At 38.9% G+C, this 25,705-nt stretch overlaps 1 protein-coding gene across 1 annotated transcript; it reads left to right on the top strand.

The window, feature by feature from the left end:
- LOC139725853 (NLR family CARD domain-containing protein 4-like) lies at window positions 1–25,285 on the top strand. The gene is made up of 4 exons (XM_071636931.1): window positions 1–1,500; window positions 1,991–2,152; window positions 24,190–24,331; window positions 24,984–25,285. The coding sequence occupies exons 1-4, from the start codon at window positions 1–3 to the stop codon at window positions 25,283–25,285; spliced, it is 2,106 nt and encodes a 701-aa protein (XP_071493032.1).
- Window positions 25,286–25,705: the final 420 nt, after the last annotated feature.

Raw genomic sequence — 25,705 nt, 5'->3', positions numbered from 1 at the left:
ATGGTGGATCCACTCAACCTTATGGAACGTGTTGAATTAGATGAAATCTATACCAATTTGAGTCTATTAGACAAAAGCAGCATGCGTAGCACGCCACTAACATACGACGATCTTTTGTGCAGCGATGAGAATGGAAAACTTTCCAAGCGCCTTCTAGTCCAGGGTGAAGGGGGTGCCGGCAAAACAACACTGTGCGCTAAGATCGCCTGGGACTGGTGCCAGGGCCGGATTCTCCAGGGTCTGGACATGGTGCTGGTAATTCCTCTTCGAGATGTCACAGACGTCAAAAGCATCGGTGACGTTGTAAAGGAATATCTCTCTGATTCAAATACAGCGATGACGAACCAGATAGACGACTACATTTCAAAAAATCTAAATAAGACTCTTCTTATATTTGATGGGTTTGACGAGTTCAACGGGAAATTAAGTAAAAAGAACAGCAGTGAGATCATTCGGATACTGGGATGCGAGCAATACAAATCATGCAAAGTTATAGTTACCACACGACCGTGGAGAACAAATGAATTCAAAATGAAAAAGAGTCTTAACGATGCTTACACTTTTATTACCGTTGAAGGTTTCAACAAGGAGAATCTATCAACTTATATTAGAAGGTACTTTCGGACAAGAGAAAATGACGCTCTTGGAGAAAGCTTGATCAGTTTTATGGAGGAAAATGATGTCATCCGGTCGAACATGGCCCCTTTCCCCATTTACTGTGCAATGCTTTGTCTCATGTGGAATGACCTAAGTGAAGAGAGACGAGAAGAAATGCAAAAACTTAAAACTTTCTCAAAAATATTTGGAGAAATGATCAGTTTTCTAAAAGAACATTACGCATCGAAAATATGCGAAAATTCAAATATTTCTAATGCTGATGCCCATGTGAAAGAAGCTAACAGGGCAATTCAAGACATAAGTGAGATAGCGCTGAACGGTTTATTTGATAGGAATCTATCATTTCCTGAAGAACAATTCAGCGAGTGTCGGGATGCCATGGAAACGTGCTGCAGAGTCGGAATTTTGACAATTGAGCAAGATGTGATGAGTAGGAAGCGTCGGCGAGATGTCAACGTTCCATCCTTCGTAGTGTCTACGGTTTCGTTTCCTCACAAATTGTTCCAAGAATATGTTGCAGGATTATGTATGGCAGATTTACACGCCAATGATATTGCCAAGTACGACCGGCTGAAAGACAAACTTCTTCCTCGTTTTGAGGAGTTCCGCTACCTTTTCTACTTCTCCTCAGCTTCAGGGAATGAGCTTGGTCTTGATATCATCAAAGGCTTGATAAACTGTGCTACCAAAAACTTTACATCTCTTTCCGTCCGTAACGGAGAGCATAATAAACGTGATTTCTGCGTTGATGTTGCGTTTGAATGTCACACTGAGGAGGCCATCAGAACAGTTGGAAAACAGTGGGGAGAATACGAACTGTCATTAAGTATGTCAGAACATACGAGGGCAGGGGTTGTGTTTATGATGTACTGTAACCAAGTGGTGAGTGATACAGCTTGGATGTCGATTTGTCCAGACGCAGAAATATTATATTTTGTGTGTGTGTGTGTGTGCGTGTGTGTGTGTGTGTGTGTGTGTGTGTGTGTGTGTGTAGAATATCTTGTAGTGAAGGCGTCTCTCTTTCTCTGTGTGAGTTGAGTGCAAACTCGTCAATCTTCTTCGTTATACGGATTATATTTCGAGTCGTTTTAAAGCTTCACGCCAATTCTGGTAAATTGTTTTGAGATGCGAAATAGGGTAAAAGTTTAACAGACTTTTACAAATAATTTTTGTTATGGTCTGAATGTATTCCTCCCTTCAAAAACCTTTATTAATGAAATATGATATGAATTAAATACATAAAATTCATTAATTTGCTTTAATTGATCAGCTGTAAAACAACTGTTTGTACACTTTGCAACCGTCACTACGCAGTGGATTATCAAATATCAGATAATCAGGATAATCATTTGATAATTTTCGTTCCCATTAGCTATCGTTATCTACATCCGATGTGAACTGCGGGAGAACTATGTCACGTGACTTGGCGGAGGGTATGTGTTCCAGCAGTGTGCTGCGCGAGGTATCAATAACGTCCTCACGATTTCACACAGACTTCTTCAAGATCCTCGGTGAAAAAGCTTCGAATTGTCAGGTAATTCCTTCCATACATAGAATACAAACTTGACAATAATTCTTGTACTATGTGTGTTTGTGAAAAGTAACGAATTCATGAAGCTGTTTCAAGCCATGTTCGCGGATTTTACATTTGCATACACTCTTAAAATATTGGGTATATTTAGTTAGGTAATTGTTGATAAGTAAAAAAAAATCATCATTCTGGGCAATTATCACCCAATTGAGCTTTTAGGTGATTAAACCAACATTAAGCAATTATTTTACTTAAATATCGGGTGAATATTTACCAACAGAATTGGTAATGGAGAGTTGGGTACTTTTTGCCCCGCTGTTGTGTAAGTGACGCATTCCCTTTGCGAGTTGGGTAATTTTTGTTGGTTAACTGATCCCAACACAATGCACACCGCACTGCACCGCACGTCCTTCGCACAATTACTTCCCACTCAGTGAGAGGCAAGATTTTCTTTATGTATCTCTTTATTGTGCCCTTCGCACAATTACCCCCCACTCAGTGAGTGGCGAGATTTTCTTTATGTATCTCTTTACCTGGGGCCATCTTCCTCGTCAAGCTTAGCTTATGATGATGGTCCCCTGCATTTCATTTTTATCATTTCCTGTTGCTTCCTTTCATATATGATATTCGTTCTTGAAAAAAAAAGAAAATGTATGTAAGATCCAAACGTTACGAATATTAGCTGTGTAAATGACTATGTAAGTATTTTGTTGATTTGTATTGATTTTGAAATGCAGAAATAAAAACTGAACTGAACTGAGCTGATGCTTGGGTAGAAATTCGACTTATAAAAATTAACAACATTATTTTGCACTTTAAGCCTGGATATTTTTTACCAGTCAAATGAGTAATTTTGTTTCGCTCCTTTTTAAAGTTGGTATTCTTTTATGGACAAGTAAAGAAGTCTGTGCGTGTACTACGTATGGAAGGATGGCCGAACTTTACGATTTTGTAGGGGGTACCAAGAATTACTATAGGGTGTTCTGCGTTTTAGGAATGGGAGGGGGGACAACACACACACACATACACACACAGAGAGACACGATATTGTCTACATATACAGTATATAGCTAATAAGAAAGAGCTACATTGTGGGCGTATTTTGACATAATTTCCTTACGATTCCCTTTATTCCGTCAACACCGGAGGGGGTAAATAATCAACATTGTGGGAGTATCTGTCTGTGGGAGCAAACTACAGGATACTCGTACAATATTGCTAGTTTGTGGTTTGTGTGTGTTTGTGTGTGTGTGTGCGTACGTGCGTGTGTGTGTCGGTTTGTGTGCAAATAGTTAGATGACACAATTTGAAACCCATATACCTAACTGGACTTGCTTACCACTTCATTCCAGATTAAAACCCAGTAACTAAAACATTGACATATTGAAACCAATTGATACCAGTTGGTTTCTATTGGTTTCTACTGTATTTTTTTGGGGTTTTTTTTGCTCATGTAAGCTATTCAAATTTTCTTCCTGAAAAAAAGACAAAATATTGTTAAATTTAATGTTTTTATGATTTCAATAAACTCTGAAATGTCTGAAATGTATTATTATTGCCGTGATATACATAATTTCAACTTGTACATTTGATGAGGTATTTTCATGTTTTTATAATAAAAGTGTAATCTACATGTTAACCATGTCTTAAAGCATTACAACTAAATGGCCCTATATATGTTAATGAAATACCCCTGGTACTAACTAGGTCTAGGATGTAAGCCTAGGTATACTTGCAGGTATAGGCTTTACAACTAGCTGTAGGATTATGATAGGTTAGATATGAACAATGTCTTGACCTACACATGTTCTGGTAAACAACCATACATGAAATATTTCAACACAAAATTTTTGTTTAACCAAAATTCAATTTAAGAAACGGTTTGACAAATGGAAGTTTGGCAATAGCTAATTGGGTAAAATTGGTTTGGCAAATGATTACATAATTCAAAATATAACCAACGGTTGGGAAATTGCAAAGTAGGGTAAAGTCTGATTGGTCAACAGGTGATGGGCAATTTAATTTGCCCAACCACATAGCAAACTCATTACCCTATATCAGCTGGGTAGATTTTAACCAATAGTTGTGTGGACAGTATGTTGCCCAGTGTTGGTTAAAAGTTGGACATTTTTTTGCCCAACTATTTTAAGAGTGTGATAATTGGTATTTTATATATTGATGGCAAACACGTATTCTTTTCAAATGCTGACTGATTGACTGATTGAGACCAGTATAAAGCCATTTATTCCGCAAAATTAAACACACAAACATTGTGGCTTTTACAATAACATCCAGGCATCCTTGAAAGCAACTTGTGCTTGCATTAGGATGCCTATGCACATGAAGATACTATATTAGACTTTGCAATGGAGACATATATTACAAATCATTCTCTGTGAAGTCAAGCAAATATTAAAGCAAAACACCATCACATTGATGCGTACATGTATATACACTCATACATACATCACACCAACGGCGTAAATCCGTGCTGAGGAGTGGGGGGGGGGGGGGGGTGATCGCCAGTAGTCACCATCACCACGATTACATAAGCCCATAACCGGACGTGGGTCAAGACATGGGGGGGGGCACCTCGTGGAAAAGTAATTTTGAGGGTGTGTATGCTTGTGCGTGCGTGCGTGTGTATATGTGTGTGTGCGTAAGTGCGTGTGCTGTCAATCTGCAAACTTATAGCGGGGCCTCAATACATTACGGAATGTGATACATTACACAGCGCAGTCACTGAGCAACATTGTAGACTTTCCTTATGGATTATGGAATGACGGTGTAAAACGACAAATTCCTAGCAGGTAGAATATGCAAATGCAGTGACCCCGAATGAGAATAGCGCTGGCTCAATGGGTCAGCGAACAAAACGCTAGGCTACAAGAGAGCTCTCTGTGATAATCTCCTAACCCAAAACGGCTGTCCAAGCGAGCCACGAGAGCTTCCGAATGGACGCACACTCTCAGTACGCATGCGCATAAAGAGAGGCCAAAAGAGCCACGCGTCTTCTGGCCACGCACACACACACACACACACACACACACACGTCTTCTGGCCTCCTCCAATCACCGCAGCTCGCGGTGACAATGTTTGTGTATGATGCATACACACACACACGCACACACACACACGTGTCTCAGTGGCAGCATTGTTCCACACGTTTATGGATATAGCACCGAGTCTGGCATTGCGGAATTGCATGCACAAAATTCGGTCGTTCGGAGTTTACGTACCATTAGGGATGACGATCGGCTGCCTTTAAATGCGAGTGAGCGAAGCGAGAGAGCTTGAAAGTTTTGACATTTGAGAGTCCCAAAACTGTAGCTACGCGTTGTTTTTTCGCTTTGGAAATTAAGGGGGCGCACCGGGCGCAACTGCTGGCAATACTGGCAGCAAGATCAGGAGAATGGCATCACGATTAAATGCGAGCGAGCTTGATAATTTTGACATTTGACAGTCCAAAAACTGCCGTTTGTAGCTATATCTTTTCACTTTGAAAAATTAAGGGGGGAGGTGGATCCGCCACTGGTAGTCAAGGGTGTCGGTTTATATTCATGATTTGGGGAGGTGTATGACCAGCGAGGGGGCGTCGAAGTGACCAAGTTGGGGAAGGATATCCAAAATCTGCACTTAAGAACATCCCCTAATATTATTGTGTGTGTGTGTCTGTGTGTGTGTGTGTGTGTGTGTGTTATGATAAACATAAAAAAGGTAGGAAATAGCCCAGGTCAAGTCTTATTATTGGCAATGCAAGGCATTTTAATAAACTAGTATGTAAAGCAACACTGTAAAATCATTAATGATCTAGCTTATATATAACAAAGGTGTACATTCTACATCACATTGCGCAACATTGCAGCGACTCTTTTTGCCTTTCGGATGTTCTGAGTACACTGCGGACATCCTGCTTATATTCAGAATACCAACAAGGAAGCACGCTGAATCACAATATCTTTTGAACGATGTTTCGCAGTATATACCTCTTTCACTATGGTTTAAAGATATCTTAGAAAAATATCTTATTTCTTGATCACCCTTTTATGTCGATTTCAAAAGCAGTTTACGAACCCTTGAATTACCATTTTGGTAAGTTTTTTTCTCTTTTTTTTAACCAGTGGATTGGGGGAGGGGATTCATCCCCCATCCCCCGGGATTTACGCCCTTGTTGGGTATGCCCATAGATGAATCAGAGTAATCACCGTTTCAGGAATAATTCCTAAATTATACAAGTAATAAAGTAATAATGAAATATAAGTCGAAAATGTTAGCATTTCCCAGGTGTTTAAGGCAGTGAAGACACATAATGAAATTCAAAGTAGGTAAAAATTCCAAGCAGTCCCAGTTGGCTATAAATACCTGTGTCAGTGAGCAGCAAGCATCTTTTCAAAGAGAAAGCGGCTTTAGACAGACCAGCAACACCAGTATTGGGTGGAATGCAGACAATTAGCTCACTGGTCTTTCTGATCATACAAACAAGCAATAAATAAAGCACAATCATTGCTGTTCCAATGGTAGGATCATTCTTATACATATGGACATCATGTCAAGTAGGGCCCAGCAGTTTTGACTTCTGTACAGTGTTGGAAAGGGAGGGTTCAGAACTGAATTCTGTGTGGGAACCTCTTCGACTTATACTTCATTATTATTAATAGAATTCTAATTATACTTCTTATTACTTGTATAATTTAGGCATTCTATTACGTAACACTCGTATAAGTCTTCAGAGGTTAGCATGTTCAAATTTCAGTACAGAAGTCAGTCTAGTGAGGACAAGAGGACAAGAAAGGATGATGGACAGTTGTTTTCACAACAAGGTTGAAACTTTAATCATGACACCTCATGCATAGAGAGTGTGTAACGATGGTGACACACATCGTCGCAAACATGGAGAAGAACTCGAGCAAAGTTTGCTTGAGAACCTATAAGGTGCAAGGCATAGGTTTTGAGTATGATATCATTTTGATACCTTGCGTGCTTTAACTGGAGCAGGATTAAGCATGATAACGCACAGACAAATCAAATACAATGGACCTCTTGTACCGATTTCCCAATCAAGACATAATCATTGTTCCTTATTCATGTATACGTACATTTAATGGAAGAATTAGATATTAACCAGTTCATAGTTGGCAGAGTAATATTGCAGCAAGCATAATTAGAGGCAACTCTGTTGCCATTTTGGGTTGATATTGGAGTTTAAATTCATCAGTTTGGTGAACCGAATCTCCCCTACGATTGCCCAAGTTATGTGTCGCCAATTTCCGATGCACAACGTAATATAATGGTCTTGTGTCTTATCTGACTCGTATTAGGACATTGTTCTTAATTTAGAAACTGATATACAGGTATACACATACCATCACAATTTACATGTCCCTTTCTAACTCAGCAGAACTGAGAATTGTTGAGCTAATGTGGAATCAATTGTTAGAAGGTAGAAGGTTCAAAATGTACCAGCGTTCGTCCAGTCAGTTGTGGACAAGATTTTAAGACTTTTATACTCCATGCGCGACGCTTTAATTAGAAGTTGCGGCACTTCCGTAGCTATGAGCTGAGAATGTAATACCCCTTTCATAATGGCATCCTTGGATGTCTTACCAGACCAGAGTCTGGGATGAACACGGGGTGATAAAGACTGTGCTCCCAAATCCTTATGTATGTGAACACGAGGTACGTCCCGTGGTACCCTTTCATACTGATCTTGAAGACAGTACAAACTCGGTACACCATAGCAGCAACACATACATACGTATTTGTATGCAGCAGTCAGTACAGTGTACAGGGATGTATACGTATAGCCATTGACAGTATATTAATCATATTAGTAAGAGTGTTTACTGTATACCGATGCAGCTGCGAGGTACTGGCTTTCAGCCTCCGCTCCAAGATGCTTGTCGTCACCGATTAGTTGGGATGTTTCGAAGAAATCATGAGATTGCTTTCTGAACTTGCTCGTTGAAGATGTTCTGTGCATTATATACTCGTGAAGAGTTGATAGAACACAGAGTTTAGGATTGGAGGTGAAAGAAGGCACTTTATTACCTGGTTAGAAATACCTTTCATATCTCTAATGTGAAACGTGGCCTCATCTTCCGGTAATGTCGTAAGAACTAAATGCCTCAGCATTTGTTCACGTTGGGCCAAAACGAGTGCAAGCAAGGAAAACAGTTTTGGCTCAAGGCAGGAAGGAATCTATAGTTCATAGTTATTTTGGAAACGATAAAAAGTGATTCAAAACAACTGAAACATCCCAAGTCTTGTTGTATTTAGGCTTGCGAGGGTCAGAGTTAAATACGCTCTTCATATGTTTGAAAAGATTTTATTTTCTGCATTTCATATTTTCTTTCAGAATACAAAAATAACAAAGGCAGGTTCAATTACACAAATACAATTCTGAAAATTATTGACATATTACATAGTAAGTCATATTTTGTATATAAAGACAAATGAAACGTTAAATAACATACAAAATGTTTATATGGCCAATAATGACTTGATTCACAGTACAATATATAATATATACATATAATGCAGAGGGCCGCCGTTATAAGCCGTGCTTGAACAGACGGACAGCCAGAGTTAAATTACCATTTTTTATTGTAGTACTTGAACACTAATACGGATGGGCCATGTTAAAATGCATGTAAATCCAGTTTTATACAATTACTTGGTAAACAGGAGTGGTGCCTGTGAGTGCGTGTGCAGGTGATGAAGCGCGAAAGTGTTGATGGTCAGCACTTCTAAGAAAATGATTGAATATGTTATAATATGGGCGAAGGGTCAAGCAGCAAAGTAAAAGAAAGGGAAAAGGGGGTGGACCAAAATATTGCCTTGTTGTTGAGTATAAGAGGTACATGTTTAATGATTACTGTACCGTATGATATTGTGCCAAGAAATATTTCTTTGTATTTGCCTTAAAGGAATAAAGAGATGTGTACTGTTTTATGTGGAGAGGGAGTGAATTCCAAATATCAGGCCCGTTATGCCGAATTGATTTTTGAGCTAATAGGAGTTTAGGGTTATTCAAATGGAAATCATTACGATGGCGCGTGGGGTAAGCATGGACATCCCTGTTAAGGGAAAATGCGTTGTGGAAGAGTGGGAGTAGATTTTGCGTGTATTTGAACATGAATATTGCTGTTTGAAATTTGTGTATATCGTCAACTTTAAGAACTTTTAGTCTAAGGAATAATGGATCAGTATGTTCTAAATAATGTGAGTTAGTACATATTAGTACATATTAGTACATGTTAGTACATATGTCTGACTATAGGGGCTGTTTGCCTATGTCATATAGCTCTCAGTTTTGGGTAGTATGAAAGACAGAGCAGATCTATGAGTTAATCGTGGAGTGGGCTTTGTTCAAAAGCTATGCTTTAGGCTAAGGGCGGACGTCCACTTGGGCGCGGACAAGCCCCGGAAGGGTTGCGGAAGTTCGGCATCCTGTCCGCGACAGACGCGGAATAACTTTGTGAATCGGCTTGTCCTGGGACATTCCTAGAACTGCGGACATTCCTAGGAATCACTCCGGAAGAGCGCGAAATACCTCGGAATATGCTAATCGTAGCCGGGCAGCGCGGAAACATCTAGGATTACACCAGGAATGAAAGCGGACAATCAGGATGCCTTCCGGACAACACAAGTTAGGCATGCGGACAAACTGCGGACAGTACCAGGAAAATGGAAAGGTAAATTTGGCGCTGACTTTTCCTCATTTGACTGCTAGCCGTCATTGATGCTCCTTGTTGTGCTTCCGCGGTAGCTGTTGATATTATATTGATATGATTGGTCAATATCATTTTATAAATTTGACCACCAAAAGTCGAAGAATAGGATTGTCTGCATGTCGGCTGACGAATCATTTTTTTTTTTGATTTGTCTCATCTGGGAGAACAATCTTTTCTCTGCCTACAGTCACATGGATGATATTCGCAAACTTTTTGAAGCGTATATATATATATATATATATATACATAAAAATGTAAATGTATAAACATATATATATGTATATATATTCTCTCTCTCTCTCTCTCTCTATATATATATATATATATATATATATATACATATATATATATAAGGTATTCCACGTGTTGGCAAGATAAAAAGATAAGTAACAAAACTGCAACAAAGTTCATGCTGTATTCACCAACGGTTTATTTCTTCACAAGAAATAAACCGTTGGTGAATACAGCATGAACTTTATTGCAGTTTTGTTACTTATACATATATTCTTTATTCCCCTTTTTTAGACCTGTGCTTTACCCATCGTGAAGTATATACATGTTTTGTCTGATACCTCTGCAGAGCATGCCAAAATGATCCTAATCATTAAATTTGTTTTTCTTTCTCTCATTTTTACCCTTGTGCATCTCTAACTCTCTCTTATTTTGATCACTTTTGAACATTTTGCAATGATTCAAGTCCGAGAAGTTTTTTTTTTCATGCTTAGAGCTTGTTAGTCTATTGTCAATGAAGTGTAAAAATGGGGAAACATTTTTAACTTACTTTAATTTACTTTTTTTTTGGGGGGGGGGTTCAGCTGGGCTGTCAAATTGGACAATCAAGTTTATTTGCAACTAAAACAAAAGGAGAAGATAAAATTATCAGGTTATAACAACTACGAAAGTCATTCAGGTAAAAAATATTTCTGAAATGATTTGTGATGCTTAATGGGTACTTAAATATATACACTCAGCAAAAAAAAAAAAAAAAGACAGACAGAAATTTAACACTTTTTCGAGTTCATAATTTATTGCTTTTTCTCTCATTTCACTTGAATTTTGAATTGACAGAAAAATTTTCATTTTCCTCCATTATCTTTAGCTTTCATTGTTATTTTGGGCTTCAAAGATATTACATTGTAATGAGACCACAGGTATATCTTTGCGATTGAATTCATGCTTTTTAGTGTGATGAATTTGTCTTTTGTTCTAATATGTTGTATCATTAGAAAGCATTTACGTATGAATAACAACTTGTTCATGTTTATATAATACATTAATATTTAGCCAAAAATTCTATGCTTTTTTTTTTCTGAGTGTACTTCCACCTACTTTTTTTATTTTTCAGCTGGGCTGTCACATGGGACAACCTAGTTTGTTTGCAAATAAAATACGAAAACAACATAAAGGAAAATGTACCATAGTAAGTAATAGGAACCAGGAAAGTCACTCAGATGAAAAATAATTTCTGAAAAGATCAAATCAACATAAACTTACTAGGAAGTTAGGGGCCGATTTCACTTCTTTCTGGTTGCTTTGGCACAGTCTCTACTACCTTCTTCTTTGCCTTCTGCATGTTCTGGGACCGGAAATTCCTTAGATTTACCTGTTCTTCATCACTAGACGAAAGGTGTACCTGTGATGGGGATATTTGCATGGGGGCCTCGCCTCCCTTCTTGCTCATTTTGCGTTTCATTGGCATGACGCTCGCTGAAAGTGTCGACATTTTCGTGTCTGGATCACAAAACTTCCGCATCGGTTCCGGACACTTGCATATATAGATCCGCATCGGCTCCGCGCTGTCCTAAAACATTCCTGGTGTCTTCCGCTTTCATTCGCGAAGATTCCCCACACCGCGGGATTCTTTCCGGAGCGTGTGCGGAAGGAGCGGAAGGGTTCCGGACAAGCGGGACATCCTCAGAACATCGTCAGGACAAGTCGCCGAAGGTGTCTGGAAGTTCATTTCCGCGTGCAAATTTTGGTCTCGATCAAAATTTGGACGCGGAAATTTTTTTCTCTCCCGAAGGTGCGGAAACGCCCGAACATGTTTAGGACAGTGAACAGACACGTTCAGGAACGTGCGGACAGCTTCCCGAAGGAGTGCGGAATACCAAATTTGCATTCCGGGTCTTTTCCGCGTCTTGTCCGCGCCCTAGTGGACGCCCGGTCATAGAAAGTTGACAACGCGTTCTGTAGATGGGTTAAAAAGGATCACAAGATTGTTCAGAACACGCCGCAGACAATGCTATTGTCTTCAAGCACCCTCATAATAATTATGTTTTGTTTATTGGTATTGTCTCGCCATGATGATGAAAGGAGCTTTGCAGCGTGCTGCGATGTGTCTGTCGCTTGTCTTCGCTAGCAGAGAGCACCCATGCAGGCGACTAACCGTAGGCTCGTCGGTGGGTGAGGGTGTGGGGCAAGATTTTTCTCGCGGAGTAATAGAGGTAGGGCTATTCGCATTTCGAGCAATAATGAGAACCGTGGCTGCCGCCGCCATTGGGGCAGTGAGGATTGCTCTGTCCACCTTGTCCAGTTGAAGCTTGTGGAGGAGTGAAAACGTTCCAGGGTAAGGGAAAAGGCATCAAAAGCCAGGGCAATAAAATTTGGCTTCAATTGACATAAGGAGCGAACTGGTGGTTGAACCGAGATGCAAATTAAAGTCAACATTAGGGTCACTGATATGTAGAGTTTGTGGATTATGTCATGGAAAAAGATGTAAAACAGTATTTATTTGTTCATGTCTCTGCGAGACAAGCAGTAAGCTTCAGAATTGTCTACACCTGTTAAATGTGAAGCCGATATCCAATGGCTGTGAATTCGTTCGGGTCAGGTATGCAACCACCTCTTTGTTTACGTATGAAACAGCTGTAGAGATGTCTGACCGAATTATTGATATGCACATTTTTTATTTTTATTTCTTTTGTACACGAGCCACACAGGGCTTTAAGACCGTTCTGAATTGTAAGAGGTTCAAGCACATTAGGCGTTTTCACATCAGCCCGATGTTTCGAAATAGCGCGCTATTTTTCTGATTAGACGTTTTCACATCAGCCCGATGTTTCGAAACAGCGCGCTATTTTCTGACTTGGGAAATTGGAAAATATCTCGAGCTTGGATTTTTATCGGGCTGATGTGAAAACGCCTATTTGGGACATTAAAAAGTATCTCGAGCTTGAATTTTTATCGGGCTGATGTGAAAACGCCTGTTGATATGCGGGGAATTCTGTTTGGCACTCCAGACTCCCTGAGCAAAGGAATTGTCATAGTTCAGAATTAACTACTCCCCATACTGAGATGCTAGCATCGCTTGAAATTATCATGCTAATGGAGGTGGAAAATAATTCTTTGTCTCGCTAAACAGCCACCATCAAAGAATATTTTGTATCGCATGACTAGATAACGTAACTGAAGTGTCGAAGTCATCTTCTCACATGCTTTACGCAGAGCATTAGTTTATTTATTTTTCTTGTTCCAAGTGACAAGAATGTAATTTTCTTTGTGGAAAGCGTTAAATTCCCGAAATTTGAATTCGTTGCTATACAAGATTGAATTTCCAAGAGTAGTAACCTTGTCAATCTTGTTCTGAGGATTAATATGAGAACCAAGGAAGGTCTCAACGTACTTAGGGTATATAAACTGGATTTGTCGAAATCCTTACTGAAACTCTTAAGGATGACAACAAGTTGATCATAAAATTGGTTTTGTCAAGACACTCTTCTCTGGTGTGAAAAAGAATATGGATATCATTGAGATAGGTGACTGTTCTAATGCCACTACTCCTCACCGAGGCAAAGACAGGTTTCATAACTTTAATGAAAATCTGAGGGGCCGAACTAAGGCCAGATAGAAGGCACTGAAGGCATGCAGAAAAAATACTATTCCCATTCGAAAGTCTGTGCTTGATGAACAAGGTGAACGCATACAGATAAATATGCACCCTTTGGAAGGGCAAAATTAAAGCCTTAATCAAGCGAACTGTTCCATTCTGAAGTGTTCGTATCTCACAAATTTGTTCGAGATTTTCAAATTTATGATTGGACATAAACCGCCAGTCTTTGGTAGAATAGAATCGATGCTCCAAATGAGGAATCTCTCTAATAGCTTGCTTTGAGAGAATCTTCAGAGACAATTCTTCATGGGTTGCCTTTTCCTCCTCGGTAGAATGTACACTTTGTAGAGGAAAAATTTATTGGTATGGAATTGAAATGAAATTGGTTTCGTAGCCAAATATTGTGGCCAATATCCAGGATTGGAAGTTATTTTGACCAGTCATTTTTGAAGAGCTTGAGATTTCCAGCAATGAAAGGTTTTGGACAGTGCTTTTTTTTTTTTGCTGGCATGGGTAGATACATTCTGACCCATGTTGTATGCTTATGTGACACTTGTCAATTTTTCTCAGATGTCTTTCTGAACAATTTTCTATCAAGAGGAATCGACTTGCTGCACAAGTGTTGTTGAGATGGGTTTAGAAGGGGTCTCAAGCTACCTCGATGATGCATGCTCAGATCATACGATAAGCAAAGGCCGAGAGTGTCAGGTCATCGATAGTCACGTGAGTTGTTTAATTCTTGTTGTGTCAATTGCATGGATGAATTATCCGTGCATAATCTGTGAATTTCAGAAAGGATTTATCCATGTGGTAGAAGTTCCTTCACTACATTTTGTTGTAGAAGTTGGGAGCTCACAACAAGACCCAAAACCTTGTGAAGGAGGGTAGCCCAAATTTTGCTCTCGATTTAATGGAGACTTTCCTTCTGACGTGGCAGTGCGACTGCCTTCATTAGCAAATCAGCCAATTCGTCGGCGTTTTCACGAACCGACGCTATTTCGTTTTTGAGCGAAAATGCAGTTCTGAGAAAATCGCGTTTAAAGATCTCACAAGTTTTAGACAACGTTTTCAATGACTTTTCCTGTCTTGTGTGTGAAAATTTTGACAGGGTGATGAGAGTGGAAGTTGTTCTTCCTATCCATAGTGTAATTTTAGTGTGAATTCAAAAAATTTACGATATTTCTGTCTTCAAACTCACTGCGTCGGTTCGTAAATCCATCGTTTCTTGCGCGCACCATAGGTTATGTACTTAAGCGCGGGTCTCACGAACCGACGTAAGTTGTATTACGCCGGTTCGTGAGACCCGCGCTGTAGGGCCTGTACAATAGGTAACGTGCAATACGCGTGTATTTACGAACCGTCGCTATTTCATTTTCGTATGTGTTTACATACAAATACTATTAGGGCTATACCTGCTTATCAACAATAACCTTATTAATTGAAATTAATTGTCATGTAATGATTGTTGTGATGATTACAATACATTTAGTGATAATCAAGATGATAATACAAACCAGTTTCTCTTAATTGTTCTAAAAAGAGTGTTGTCATTGTTTTCATCTTCATTTAGTACACGCATGTATTGTTATTATAGCTGTGGTTGATCGTTCCAAAGATTTCTTTGCCCCCCCCCCCCCTTTTTTGTGGATATATTATTATTTAACACTTTTGCATTTGGACATCTATCATTTGGTAATACATGTATTCGGTATACTGTGTTTCATATTTTTTACTTTTTACTGTTTTTTTTTACTTAATTAACTTACTTTTTCATTTTTTCACATTATTTTTAATTCAAATTCAGTTCACTTCTTTCATAATAATTATGAATGTTTGTTCTAAGATGAAGGATACCGCTAAATCTTGGGAAAAAGACGTGCCAGTCAATAATAATTACTTGTATTTACTCATCTTTCATACTCATGCATGCACTCTGTTATTTCTTTCTCTGAAATAATATATTAATTTCTTTATTTCTTATTATTCCACATATTTGTGACATTTACTTTGTCACAATTTTTATCAGTGTCATTATTGTCATTTGGCTCGCATGCGAATTCACTCATAATTCATTCCTCATTTTCCATCTTTCTCTTTCCTGCTCAACAGATTCTATGATAGCTGCACCTGATCATATAAAAACATAAACTCATCCTGCATGCACTCTTCGAAACTGATAAACTCCTAAAAATACATGAATATCGACACTATCAGAATTTCAAGCTTCATTTTAAATATATAATAATGGTCATGTTTTATTATGCCTTTTGCAGCAATATATTGAAGGGGTACATTATGTAATCGAAGAAACATAGGTCCTCAATAGAATATCAAATTTGAATTATTCAGAGATGAGTAATGACAATGGGAAGGATAACAATTGTGGAAGAGCTCCATAAATCAATACATATCTAATGGCAAATGGAGATGGAATCAAGATTCAAGAATATGTGTAATTCAAGTTCATTATTATATCAGTTCTTGTGTGTTCACAAAAAGAGGAACACAGTTCGAACATGCACACCAAATCTTACATCGTACATTTACATCTATAGAGTGCGGACGGAACATATACAAGAGAAAGAATAACATTCTCAAATTAATATATCAAGCATAACTACATGTATGTATATGACCACACAAAGATGTTGCTGCATATGCATGAAGCTTGAGAGTGCTGCAACACCCATATGCTCAGATAAAAACTTGATGTGTATCATACAAAAGAGAAGAGGTACTGCATGTACATGTAGTTACACTATTCACAGGACAGTAGAGAAAAAGCACGAGAGAGAGAGGGAAATGGGTGTCTAAAATAGGTCGATGTAAGGAGTGCCAAGCCAATTAAGTCTCTAATAGAAGTCATACATATATAAGGAAACAAATTAATCACAACATAAATGATCATGCTCATGTTAACCAATAATTAGCATCTAAAAATGTGTGTAGAAAGCCCATAATATCAGCCTTTCGCCCCGAAGGCTTGTTACATATGAGAAAAGAGAAATTTTGGCCGACCCCCCCCCCTCCCTGTGAATCCTTAATCCACCAGTACTATAAACACATTCTGAGAATGTGTTTTAGTACATGTACTAGCAAATTCACAAGAGGGTTGGGGAAATTCAGCCAAAATTGTGTGTGGCTAAAATAATTAAAAAGAAAGGTCATCAGCAAAACTACGGGGTGGATGCAGACGAATTTTCATGTGATGACTAAAAAATATGCAGCTAAAGGAAAAAAAAAAAAGACGGCGGAGAGGGGCCAAGGCTAATTTGACTCCCCCCCCCCCCCACCAAAAAACAAACAAACAAACAAACACCACTGTTTTACAGCACCTTTAAAGGACTCTTAATTTTTTGTTTGTTAAAAACAAACGTCTCGAAGTAAAGAATTCCATATTGTAGGCGAAATGTAGACCAATACAGTGTAAAAAGTGTACATCCCAAGCTATTAAAGAAAAAAAAAACAGATTATGAATATCATTTAAAGTAAGAATTTCAGTGTGTTTAATCATCTTTAGTTGAGTTGCAAATGACATGTACATATTTAATAAGAGCAGTAAACTTCGAAGCGCCCCCAAGCCCTTCTATACTTAATTATTCATGTGTAAAGGTAGCGCCAGGGCACTCCGGTGGTCTAGTGGTTATGACGCTGGTCCAGTAATCCAGAGGTCGTGGTTCGAATCCTGCTTGGGCTGCCTGTGATTTTTTTTTTCACAGCAGCCTACAAACTGCACACTGCAGTTGCGTGCGTTACTACGGATGGAGACCAGTGAATAATCTATTATTTTAATATACGATGTTTGACATCCTTATTGCAATCACTTTCTTTAATTGTAAATTTAGAGACATAATGAATTATTATTAAAAGAAATCAAATTTCTGTATTTTGTTGTGAGTTTGCATGGGAACATACACGTATCATAATTTACAATTTTAGTTAGATAAAGAACATCTTATAACAGAACTGTCTAGTGATGGTTGAATAATTATGTCAATTTGTTATAGGTCCTATCATTTACATGGAGTGCATGTTCCCATGTTTATAAGAATCATACGTGACACATTCAAAGTGGGTTGAAGACAACAAAATAATAAATAAAAGAATAAAGGAGAACAGAACTTAATCTGATTACAGCATCATCTAAATATTGCCAATGTGCACTTAGAAATCTATCAAGATTTATCACAAGGTTATGATTACCACACAAAACCTTCAAGATTTATTATCATGAAATACATACCAATGAACACTTTAAAAAATCTAACATTCCATATCCACATGAAGCTTTCCTTGATATAAATGTCTCTCTGTAGTGTTATTAAAGTGTAGCAAAATTGTAATTACGACATCACAGAATGGAATGCCTTGTTTTCACCTTCAATCTTAGGATCTCCTTTCATGTTTCCACTTTACAATCACATTTCACTGACATAGATATACCGTCCTTATGTTGTCGCCCTTCATCCCAATTTCTCCCTTCTATCCTATCTGTAGATTGTCTTCTTTCCTAAGCCATTGTATTCACATTCCTTGATGATCAGCACGATGCTGTACTTTTTTCTTCTTCTCTGAAACAGTCCAGCTCTTCGCTACTGCATGGCATCAGTCATCTGAAAGAAAAGACAGAAATTAAGAACTTTCAATTAAAATCAAACATCATGATACAAGATACAACTTTCATTTTGAGAAAAAGAAATCAGCCAACTAAACTGTAGTTGAAATTATTTTGCTCTATTTATATTAAACATAAAACAAAACGGTATACAGGATCAAAGAATGTCAAACAAATACTGCTGTTTTTGATGCATATTCAAATTGTCTCGCCTTTTACATATTTTAATGATGCAAGATCTTATGTCTAGCACTTAGTAAGTCTCATGTAGAATTTAAATTATTATTCACATGAATAAATCTGCATGTCCTTGTAAACAAGGCATTGCTTTGAAAAAGCTGAATATTACTAATTGCATTTGGGAAAGAGTCTACGACAATCAAACTTGTTTATTATCAGAGACTTTAACATCTTAATTAGACCTAGACTCTACATTACCATTGTATTGACATCCGTTGGTGATGTACACGACCCTGTACTTTTCCTTTTCTTTTCTGAGACAGTCCAGTTCTTCGCTACTACATGGCACCAGTCATCTGAAAGAAAAGAAAGAAATTAAGAACTTTTGATTAAAATCAAACATCATGGCACAAGATACAACTTTAATTTTGAGAAGAAAAAAAATCAGCCAACAAAACTGAAGTTGAAATTATTTTGCTCTATTTATATTAAACATAAAACAAAATGGTAGGCCTATGCAGGATCAAAGAATGTCAAAAAATGCTGCTGTTCGTATTTGATGCATATTCAAATTGTCTCTTCATTTACACATTTTACTGATGCAAGATATTATGTTTAGCACTTGGTATGTCTCATGTAGAAATTGAATTATCATTCACATGAATATAAATCTACATGTATTTGTTAACAAGGCATTGCATTGAAATAGCTGAATATTACTACATGTACCTGCATTTGGGAAACAGTCTATGACAATCAAACCTGTTTCTTATCAGAGACTGTAACATCTTAATTAGACCTAGACTCTACATTATCATTCAGCTTTTAAAGGTATTAACCATTCACCTATAAAACACTGGCATTGTCATGTGCATCATATTTCTTTGATACTGCACATATTTTCATGAAGTCTGCACAAGAATGCAAATGAAACACGTCTGCTGTTTGGTATTTATGAGAAAAAAAAATCACTAACCCGGAAGTCCTTGGCCTTAGGAATAACACGTGTCGAGTTAGTAGGAATTGACGTTAAAATAGAATAAGAATAGATCTACTAAATAGGCCTTTGCCTCATGAATGTCTGGTCTAATTATAGACTAAGTGAAGTCTAGACCTTTCACTTTTAAGTTACCAGTGGTTCACAAAATTTATATTATAGATCTAGACTACATCTAGATCTAGACATCTAATACTATTAGATCTTGGCAACTTTTGTCTTTGTGACACGAAATTAACACGTCACGGATGATATTGCGGCGATATCCAACAGGATGACAGTACCACTATTACTGACTCAGTAAGTTGACATAGATAACTAACATCAACTTGTTAACGTACGTTAGAGATGGCACCATATACAATAACCGGTGACACTGACACTGACAGATCTAACGACTACGTTTAGACTAACGTTAAAGAGTTAGACTCGCCATCTCAGTAAGTCGGCCAAAGACAAAGTCAATACAGGGCTAAGTCAGTGTTACTGTTATGTTAGGCCTAACAAATGTTAACGGTTACTCGGTTAGGTTAGGTTTACCAGAACTCAAGAGTCCTGGCTAAATCAGTCGAGGGACATTTCTTAGAAGTCCTTCGATTCCAAGAATAAAAAGGGTGAAAGAACAAAGGGAAAAAAGGAAAGAAGAAAGGACAAAAGATTATGTATGGATGCTGTGGAAATCGACAGCGCTACTGTATCACTATCAATCACGCGTGAATATGTAAACGCCATTTGGTTGGGCCGCATTCACAAGTTTTAGGGAAAAAAAGCCCCACCGCTGTGCTTCAAAGGTACTCCACTCAAACTAACGTTAGACATAATGTCACATATCTACACACAGTACGGTACTAGGGCTGAATTCACAAGTATACTTTAACACTGCACTGTACAGGAAAGCCACCTAACCTGTAGAGTACTACTCGTAGTGTTTAGGTAGTATCACTAAACCACATACTGTCATAGATGACATCTACGCCAACGCTGCACACTGGCACTGGTCCGACGGTCCCTGACCAGGAAAAATCACTGTTGGACACTGACCAGTAACTTTTTCAGGAATGGACAAGTAAAAATTGGGGGAAAAAATGGGTGGACTCTACCTACTATTACCACTAGTCTAGATGTAGATCTAGAGCTAGACTATAGACTCTGTGTTAATTTGACTTGGTGTTAGACTTCAGCTGATCTTAGTTTTAGTAACTGGCATTACAAGTAAAGTCTTAACTTAGACTTAATAGTTAAACTTGAAAGTTAAAGTCTAACATGTCTAACTTTATTCTTTACTCTTCCTTTGAGTTTTACTTTTAGACTTTTTACTTTTTTTTTAGTTTAGTAGGCCTACTTTGTCAATCTCATGATTTCATTTTCAACTCAAGTCAAGGCATAGCCATGAGTGTCTTCGAGACTTTGACATCTTGCATGTCTTGCACACAGACGTTACGACTACAGTACTCAGTAGTCTCAAAAGTAACGACATAAGTTGAAAAGAAACTATAAATAATATGATTTGGGATCTAATTTGAAATTGGATGGCGTTTACAGACTAGGCTTCATAAGCATCACGCGATTGAATACATGGGACTACACTCTACCGCAATTAATGGTTATGGTAGTCCAACTGAAACTGTTATTTTGAGCATGATTTTAATAGGATTATAGCTTACCATTCACTTCACTCGTGGACAGTGGGCTGGCTTAGGTCGTCATTCATCTTTCAGATGGTTTGGTTCTCACTCTGAGATCTGGATTAGGGCCAAAACCTAATTCTAGGCCAGTAAGTTGAACAAAGCTCAAAATAATGCAACTGCGACGGTTCGTAAAACCCGCATTGCTCTTCACCCTAGCAATTCGGGTTTTACGAACCGGCGTATCTTTACTGCGTCGGTTCGTGAAACCCCTTTTTCTCAATTTCTCGATATTTCGAGTACCGTCGTTTTTTTCTTTCTTTGATAAAATTAAGAATAATTAATTTTGTGATCTAAAATTTTGGGATTTGGTAGAGTTTTGAAAGCACTTTCATTTGGTACCAATATCTCGATTTTGAAAATTTTGACCAAAATCGAAATAGCGTCGGTTCGTGAAAACGCCGACGAATTTTTCAATTTGGCCCAAACAAGATCAGAATTTGAGTCATATATTATATGTCGTTGTTAAAATCAAATCAAGCTCATGAAAGAGTTTGGCTGTAAGGGCAAGGCATCCGGATCAATTCGGTTGTCACAATAACCATAACCACGAGGGCAGAGTCAAGGCCACCCATACAGGGAAAGGCAATCAGATTTGCCGGGAAAGAGGCTGACATGAGAATATCGTCGTCCGATGAGCTGCCGATGGGGTTGGCTATATAATAACTCACTGAAGTCTTCGATGGGTGGGGCAGCGCCCCCGACCCCGCGGACATGGCTCGCATGTCCGGACAAATTGCCGGGAGGAGGAGCTCTCCTGCATCGGCTGGCATGGCGTCCATGCCGTTTGTTAGCACCACGGTGTGTCTCCGCCCTATCCATGAAGCGGGAGAGTGTCTCGGATAGATTACAGGTCTCTCTAGTTGGGCTTCAAGGCGGCCTTTCATGCCCTGATCTCCCCGCGGGGAGGGGGCTGAGAGGTAGCGTCGTCTTCCCGATCACTAAACATTGGAGTTTGAGATGTATATTCACTGCCGTCACACTTGAAAAAGATGCTTGCTGCTCACTGACAGGTATTTATAGCCAACTGGGACTGCTTGGAATTTTTACCTACTTTGAATTTCATTATGTGTCTTCACTGCCTTAAACACCTGGGAAATGCTAACCTCTGAAGACTTATACGAGTGTTACGTAATAGAATTCGGGAAATGGAGGAGTGTTCAATTATGCCTATGGGGTATAGTTTTTGTTATTTTTATTTGTTTTCGTACATAATTTGCAGATGGTCAAGAGTTGCTCGCGTCATAGCATGTACTGTTTAGCTCTGTTACCTGTCTGAAGGCTGGCGTACGAACGTCATGCAATATACCAAAATTGATACAATCACATTTCTGCTTCCTCCATTTCTTTTTCTCCGATTTCAAGGGGATGATTGTACAGGCCACCCCCCCCCCCCCCCTCCTCCGTTTCGGAGGGGGGGGGGGGATATATCCCCCGATCCACCCGGGATTTACGTCCCTGCATCACACACTAAAGCACACATGCAATATACATAAGGATAGAAGACAGGATAGATGCGAAGAACATTGTTCACTCAGTCATAGCTAATTGATAGAGTTGTGCTACATTAAAAGCGATACTTATTGAATTCCATTCATTTACACTGGTAAACCTAAAAGAGTGGGATCTAACAGTCAAACATAAGTGTCAGGACAGTCAAAATCCGTTTGATTTAATCCTCTGCTTGTTTGATAGTTCGGTTGATTTTTTTTATTTGCTACAGATCCATTGTCTCAAGTTGACTGTCGATATCTGGGTTTACGATTGTCAGCACCAATTCCCGTTGGGAGCAGACTTGGCCCAGTGGACGTGTACTATGCCAAGTATTTCGACTTTCATTGTAAATTGTTATTACTTGACCGATGATTTCTGCTCAACAGCCTTCGACCTGGCGGGGTCCTCTCGAGTAAGTGACCTCTCACTAAGCATGATTCTATTCTGACTATGAAAAAGTACGATAATTAATGATTCTGCTTTCTGTGATGGGCATCGTCTCAAAGAGATGTGTTTTGTCGTGTGAAATATCGACCTCGATGCTTTACGAGCACTGAGTGCACGGATCCAGGAGGAGCGCACCGGGTGCGCCCCCTTCATTTTTTGTTAAAACGAAAGAAATAAAAATAAATTGAGGGGCGCTTGCGACCCCCCCCCCCCCTTTACGAAACTCCTGGATCCGCCCCTGTAAGCACTAAATTCTTTGCAGTTAAAAGTGATGAACTTTCACCTTTTGAAAATGTAACATTGTATTTACTTTAACAGACGGTCCATGGGAATAACGGTTATCATATCGGTAGCATGGACAACGACAATATTTATTTCTCAAATCAAATATGTCTTGAACCATCAATAAAGGGATTCTTGCCTAACAGAGGGCGTTGTATTCCTGCTGCCACCTAGCAAAGTTTGCTCCCTGAATGTCATCCCATTTGTGTCATTTCCATAATAGAGTTTTGTATTTTACATTTACCAGTGCTAGCGTACAGTGCAGTGATCCTCCAGGACAAGTTTCAGCATTTTTTTATCATTCTACCAGCATGGATTTTAGTAGCAAGATTTTGACCTGGTTTACCTTGTCAATGCTCTGTATGTCTGTATGTTCTAGCACAGGCCTATGGACACTCAGTGGAAGCCAGATTACATGGAACATTATCATGCAAATGGAGGGTAGTGATCTGCAGTCAATAGACTGCTGCAACAATGAAGCTATTCAGCCAAGACTTTCTACCTCTTTCAAGTACAATAGATCACAGCTGTTTTCTCTATGAGGTCATGCAAGCAGAACGATTCCTGTAGAAGTTACAATGTCTTGAAAGAAAATGGCATATTCCATGCCAGGGGCAAGTGGGCTGGCTGTCACATGCATAGACTTGAATTCAAACATGTCAGCCCATCCAGTCAAGCTAGTAAAACTGTTGATGTAGATATTCTCAACGTAGAATATTGGAATGCTTATTCTGTTTGTAATAATAGTCACTTTGTGTGTGACTTTGTTCTTGAGAAGGACATAGATGTGCTGTTTCTCACTGAGACGTGGCTCCCTGCCGAGGATACAGTCGTCGCAGGAGAATTGACCCCACCTGGGTACACTTTCATCAATGTATCTCGTTCAGCAACCATCGATCCAGGCCATCATGGTGGTATCGGTATCGTTGCAAAGAAGGAACTCAAACTTGTACACAATAAGGATGTTTTACATACACTTAATGTTTCTACGTTTGAATATGCTATTGTGTCTAACATTTCCCGAACATTGCACTATGTGATCATTTACAGGCATCCACTATCAGCAAAGAATGGATTTAAGACTTCCACATTCATTGCAGTTTGAGGATTTTGTCCAGGAACTGAATCTTCTTCCAGGAAAGTTGGTAATAGGTGGGGATCTAAATGTTCATTTTGATCGTCCAAGTCAGGCTGACGTGAGTAGAATCAACTCTGCTTTGGAGTCGTGTGATCTTGTCCAGCACATTAGTCAACCCACTCATAGACTCAGTCACACTTTGGACCCCTTGATCACCAGATCGGATGAGTCAATTCTGAATGATATTGAGGTCTGCAACAACCACGAATCTGATCACTATGTTATTTGTCTTCATCTAAACATACCAAAGCCCCGGGTATCTTGTCAAACTCTCACTTTCAGAGAGTACAAGGATATAAACCATGATAATGTTTCAAATGATCTTGGTACATTGCTCGATGAGGGTGCTTCCCTTGATTACTGTAGAGATGTTGATAAACTTGTTGACTTCTTTAAGTCTGCTGTGACGATTGTGCTTGATCATCATGCTCCAGTTACAGTGCGGACATTCAGACACAGACGTCATCCTCAGTGGTACAATGAGGATATATCCTCTGCCCGTCGGGAACGTCGTAGGGAGGAAAGGAGAAGGCGCAAAGTGAAATCCCCCGAGAACTTCAAGTCTTACCACGACGCAAAGGACAGGGTCCAGAAGGCTCTCCTCACTGCCAAATCTGAATACTTTAAGGAAAAGCTTTCAGGCTGTACTCCTATTAAGTCTGCTTTTGGAATCATTAATTCTCTCCTTAACCGCAAGGACACTGTTTTACCAGCTCATGATTCACCAGAAGAGTGAGCAACCAGTTTGCATCCTTCTTTGCTGATAAGGTCAAAGATATTAGCTGTGACCTGAGTAACCAGTGCAGCAACTCGGTCTTGAACCCCATGTACACACTAAGAAAAAAAGGTTCAATAAGGGAGCTACAAGGGTTCGAAGTCGCGGAAATGGGTGCAAATTACACGATTTGCGAAAATGGTGGAACTTTGGTTCTTATATGGTTCGTTTGGGGTTCGATCTTGCCACGGTCATTGACGGTGCAATATTGCGCCCCAAACTAGTCTCAAAACAAAGGCCATCCTATGGTGTTGCTCGACCCTAAAATGCAATATTACATATCCTTGTCCTGATATTATGAACATATATTTTTTTATATTAGGAAACTTAATTTTCTTTCATATCGAATAATCATTCATCGAGAGTATATTTTCAAATTAA

Source organism: Diadema antillarum, unplaced genomic scaffold (assembly GCF_040938485.1).
Source record: "Diadema antillarum isolate AM-2024a unplaced genomic scaffold, OU_Dant_1.0 seq00000063_RagTag, whole genome shotgun sequence".
Taxonomy (NCBI): domain Eukaryota; kingdom Metazoa; phylum Echinodermata; class Echinoidea; order Diadematoida; family Diadematidae; genus Diadema; species Diadema antillarum.
This window is presented reverse-complemented; position numbering and strand designations above follow the sequence as displayed.